General features: G+C 65.9%; 3 protein-coding genes across 3 annotated transcripts in view; 2 read left to right on the top strand and 1 right to left on the bottom strand.

Moving 5' to 3' along the window:
• Positions 1-2,143, top strand: part of AMSG_10210 (uncharacterized protein) — a gene marked incomplete at its 5' end in the record, with an annotated part of 3,144 nt that extends 1,001 nt beyond the window's left edge. The window contains one exon of the mRNA XM_013897958.1: positions 4-2,143. Coding sequence (XP_013753412.1) covers positions 4-2,127 — 2,124 coding nt within the window. The 3' untranslated portion in view covers positions 2,128-2,143. The remainder of the gene's footprint in view (positions 1-3) is intronic.
• Positions 1,565-3,270, bottom strand: AMSG_10209 (coproporphyrinogen III oxidase, aerobic). The gene has a single exon (XM_013897957.1). It carries the CDS (start codon positions 3,228-3,230, stop codon positions 2,169-2,171), a length of 1,062 nt encoding a protein of 353 aa, XP_013753411.1. The 5' UTR covers positions 3,231-3,270; the 3' UTR covers positions 1,565-2,168.
• Positions 3,271-3,992: 722 nt separating this feature from the next.
• The window catches only part of AMSG_10208 (CMGC/SRPK protein kinase), a 2,794-nt gene continuing 2,016 nt past the window's right edge, over positions 3,993-4,770 (top strand). The window contains exon 1 of the mRNA XM_013897956.1: positions 3,993-4,482. Coding sequence (XP_013753410.1) covers positions 4,047-4,482 — 436 coding nt within the window. The 5' untranslated portion in view covers positions 3,993-4,046. The remainder of the gene's footprint in view (positions 4,483-4,770) is intronic.

Raw genomic sequence — 4,770 nt, 5'->3', positions numbered from 1 at the left:
GAGGTGTCGATGGGCTCTGCATCGGGCGGCTCGCCCAGGCGGCGGGCGAGGGCGCGGGCGGGCGGCATGCGATGGAAGCCGCAGCTGACGGTGCCGGAGCCGTTTTCGTTCACGATGCGGTCGACGCCCAAGACGCGGTCGCAGAAGCGGCTGGAGGCCGAGACGCTGCGGCGCGAGATCGAGGAGAGTGCCGCCATGAATGCGTCGTTTGAGGCCAAGCCGATTCCTGCCGACGTGCTCATTCCCAAGTTTGACCGGCTGATGCAGAAGCAGGAGCGGCGGCGGGAGGAGGTGCGCAAGCGGAGCAAGGCCATCACACTTGCGCGCGAGAAGCCGTTCTCGTTCTACCAGCGCGACAAAGAGATGTGGGAGGCACGGGTGCAGGCGCGGACGCCGTCGCCCGAGCCCGTGGCGCCGTTTGTGGCCAACCCGATTCCGGCCGAGGTCCGGCTCGAGGAGGCGCTTGTCGAGTCGATCGAGGCTGACAAGAACAAGCGGCGCAAGGAGCGGGTGAACGCACGGGCGCAGGCGCTGCTCAAGGCCGCGTCGCTGCCGCCGCGGATGGAGGCGCACAACCAGGCATATGCCGAAAAGGTGCGCAAGCTCAAGGAGGAGGAGGCGCGAATCAAGGCTCAGGGCCACCGGCCGTCGTCGGTGGCAGTGGGCAACACCGGGGCGGCGCCGGATGCCGAGCTGGTGCGGCTCCGCGGTGGAGCTGCCCACAACGACCTCACCTTTTCGCCCAAGATCAATACTCAGATCCCCGACTTTGCGGCCAAGCAGGCAGCGTTTGACGCGGCGCTCAAGAAGCGGCAGCATCAGCGGAAGCCGACCAAGGCCAAGCCGTTCAACTTCCGCACCGAGCGCATCGACACGACAGGCAAAGTCCTGGCTGACATCGAGCGCGACGAAGAGGTGCTGGTCGAGAACCGGTGGCCGTACGCTACGCCGCGCGCCAAGATCGCGCCGACGCCCATGCCCGACTATGGGTGCTCCATTGATCCGGGCTGGACCCGGTCGGCGCAGCTCAAGGTCGAGGTGGCTAAGCAGCGCGCCCGCGAGCGCGAGGCTGCGGCGGAAGCCGAGCGGCAGCACCTGGCTCAGATCAAGAAGCGGCGAGCCAAGCTCGCGCGCAAGCTCGTGCCCAAGCTCAAGGACAACATCGACCTGTTTGAGGCGCGCAAGCGCAAGAAGGTCGCCGCGCATCGGAAGGCCTTTGCCCGCGCCGAGGCCGATTACAAGGCTTCGATCCGGGCCATGCGTGCTAGGGTCGACGCCCGGCCGTTCCTCTTTGAGACGGCTTCAATCGAAGCTGCCGAGCAGCGGGCTCAAGCCAAGTTTGAGGCCGCCATGGCCCGGGCCGGCATCGACATCGACGACTACTACGACGAGGAGGCCGAGTTGGCCAACGTCTCGCGCTACGCCGCCTCGGCTGCCCGCAAGTGGGACGCCAACGGCGATGACGAGCCGGAATATGACTTTGCAGGCAGCAGTGACGGTGACGATGAGCAGGTGAGGGCGAGCGGGAACGGTGTTGACGCCGAGCCAGTTGCGGTTGCCGGCGTGGACGATCTGGAGTTTCATTCTGATGATGACGACAGCTATGGCGATGTCGCTGGCGATGCCGAGGTCGATGGCGATGCCGAGGTCGATGGCGAGTCCGAGGCCGAGTCCGAGGCTGATGACGAGGCTGAGAAGGCTGGCGAAGAGAAGAAGACGCCATCGACGATGACAACGACGACGACAACGACGGTAACCAAGACTACGACGCACACGACCGAGAGCTGGGAGGCTGATGAGGCTGACGAGGCCGATACCGTAGGCGCTGCTGACGAGGCTCTGTCTGGGGCGCTGTCTGGGGCGTCTTCTACGGCGTCTTCTGTGGCGTCTTCTGTGGCGTCGATCGCGATTTCCGACGTATCGGATGCGTCGTGCGGCTCGGCTGACGAATCAGCGGCGTCTGGCTCGGGCTCTGGATCGGCCGCATCGGCCAAGAGCTCTGCAGCTAGCTCAGCAGGGTCTAGGCGGGCCCCCGGCTCGTCGTCGTCGTCGTCGTCCCAGCCTAGCAGCTCCAGCTCGAGCTCCGGCTCGTCGTCGTCGAGCGACGGCGATGCTGAGCGGTTGTAAAAGGAGGGCACACCCAAGCCAGCCAGCCAGGACGCGCAGTTTTAGTGTTGCGGGAGGCGCATGGCGTCGCGCTCGTCGTCGGTGAGGTCGAGCCACGGCTGCGGGCGCAGATAGTGGTCGTAGAGGACTGCCTCGCGCGAGCCGGGGCTCGGGGCCCAGTTGTACTTCCAGTTGACAGTGGCCGGGAGCGACATGAGGATGGACTCTGTCCGACCGCGCGACTGGATGCCAAACTTTGTGCCGCGATCAAAGAGGAGGTTGAACTCGACGTAGCGGCCGCGGCGATAGAGCTGGAACTCGCGCTCGTCGTCCGAGTATGGGGCGGTGAGGGCGGCCGAGGTGAGGAAGAGGCCGTAGAGATCGGCAAAGGCGTGGCCGAGAGCACAGAGAAAGTCAAAGTGGGCAGCGGGATCGGTGTTGAGGTGGTCGAGGAAGAGGCCGCCGACGCCGCGGGTCTCCTGGCGGTGCGGGAGGAAAAAGTACTCGTCGCAGGTCTTCTTGGCGGCGGCGTAGTCGACGCTGTGAGCGGCACAGAGGTCAGCGAGCTTGCGATGAAAGGCGATGACGCCGTCGATGTCTGGGTAGTACGGGGTGAGGTCGATGCCGCCGCCAAACCACCAGACGGCGTCGCCGGCGGCAAAGTAGCGGATGTTGGCGTGGATGGTGGGAACGAGCGGCGATCGCGGGTGGATGACGAGCGAGACGCCCGTGGCGCGATATGGGGTGCCTGGCGGGATGTTGAAGGCCTTTTGCGCAGACGGCGGGAGGTCGTCACCCGCAATGCCCGACCAGTTGACGCCAGCCTTCTCCAGATGGGCCCCACCCTCCCACACCCGCGTCCGCCCGCCGCCGGTCCCCTTCTCGTACTCCCACACGTCCTCGGTGTACGTCTCGCCGGTCATCTCCTCCAAAAACGAGCAGATCGCATCCTGCACAGCCCGGAATCCGGCCTCGATCTCGTCCACCGTAGGCTGCTGCCGGTCACCAGCGCCTGCTGCCACTCCGTTGTCGCCTGCTCCATCGCCGCCAGCTCCGCCAGCTCCGCCTGCTCCTCCGCCCGGAGCTGCTGTGCTTGGACTCTCGCCTGGGTGCGTCTCGGCCATGGCTTACTTCCGAAGAGTCGAGTGTGGTGACTGCTGGATGCGAGGTGTGGTGGCTGACGGTGGTGGCGGTGGTGGTGGTGGTGGTGGTGGTTGAGTCACGGCTGTCCTGCGACGCGTCCTGCGGCCCAATGTGACCCGAACGGGAAGGCTTCCTCTCCTGCCATCCATGTTCACACAGACACACACATCAGCCAATTTTTGGGTCGTTTTTTCTCGGCAAGCGGTTAAGGACACAGCCCGCTCTTCCAAACTGCACGGATGCTAGGTGAACAACAGCTACCATGCCATATGTAGTGCACCCCCTACATGCTGCCTGTCGCTCTACCGCACCCGCGGCTCGCTGGCCTGGACCATTGCTATGCTGGGTGGGTCTCGGCAGGCGAGACTGCGCGTGCGGGTCGAGCAAAAATATGGACAGGGTCAGTCACCGCCGACTCCACCACCACCACCATGGGCTTGCCTCTGCGGCCGCGCCCGGCTTCTCCTCCCACCTACAGCTGTACGGCGGCGTGTCAGTGGGCGGGTGGCAAAGCGCTGAGCTGTTCATGCCGGTCTCGGCGAGTTTGGCAGGCGGTGACAGGTAGCCGGAAGCGACGTGCCAGCAATCAATATAGGGGTGATGAGGCGAGGGCGCGAATAATGGCGAGTGACGGCTGACAAAGTGGCAAGGAGCGGGCGAGGCGGTGTTGGAGAGGAAGACGGGCGGGAGAGGGGGGGGGGGGGCCAGGCCGGGAGCGAGGGCGTGTGGGCGGGAGAAGCGGTACACTTGTCGCGGGCAAGGGCGGACGTTGCAAGGCCCGTAGGCAGCAGAGCGGCATGTCTGGGACGGGCAAGAAGAAGACTAAGAAGAGCAAGGCCTCGCGGTTCGCCACCCAGGCCATTCCGCCTTTCCGACCCAAGAAGAGCGGGGCGGGCGGCGATCGAGGCAGCTCCGGCGCGGGGGCAGGCAGCGGCAGCGCAGCAGGCGGCACGGCTGCTGCAGGCGGCGACGGCGGTTCCACCACGAGCGGGCACAAGGCCGGAGGCCATGGCTTTGCCGCCGGTGCTGCTCCTGCTCCTGCGGCGGGTGGGACGGCCGGAGCGGCCAAAAACAAGTCCAAGAAAAAAACAGGCCCCTCGGCACCCGTTGCTGCCTTGCTGGCCATGGACGCCGACCTCGAGCTCGACGCCATTCCGGGCGGCGTGCTCTCCACCACCGAGCCACTCTCAGAGGACTCTGAGTCGGACGAGGGCTCGGCCGACTACAAGAAGGGTACGTACCATCTTGCCTTGCTCTCCTCCTTTTTTTTTTGCCTGCCTTTCCCCATGCCCTGCCCCACCCGCACCCCCCGTTGTTCCTCCCCCTTTCGCCCCTCCCGCATGATCGTCAGCGTGATCGCGATCATGACCTCCCTCCTCCCCCCTCCCTCTCCCCTCCCTCCCTCCCTCCCTCCCTCTCCCCCTCCTTCCCTCCCTCCCTCCCTCCCTCCCTCTGCACCCTACCCTGACCATACCCCAGCCCGGGTTCGGCTTGCCACACTCGCCCCCCCTCCCTCCCCCC

Source organism: Thecamonas trahens, assembly GCF_000142905.1.
Source record: "Thecamonas trahens ATCC 50062 unplaced genomic scaffold supercont1.61, whole genome shotgun sequence".
Lineage (NCBI taxonomy): Eukaryota > Apusomonadida > Apusomonadidae > Thecamonas > Thecamonas trahens.
Note: the sequence above shows the minus strand (reverse complement) of the source record. Positions and strands in the feature narration are given on the sequence as shown.

Bases quoted from the DNA above. Each gene is read 5' to 3' on its own strand.
- AMSG_10209 (XM_013897957.1), bottom strand. From the start codon at position 3,230: ATGGCCGAGACGCACCCAGGCGAGAGTCCAAGCACAGCAGCTCCGGGC.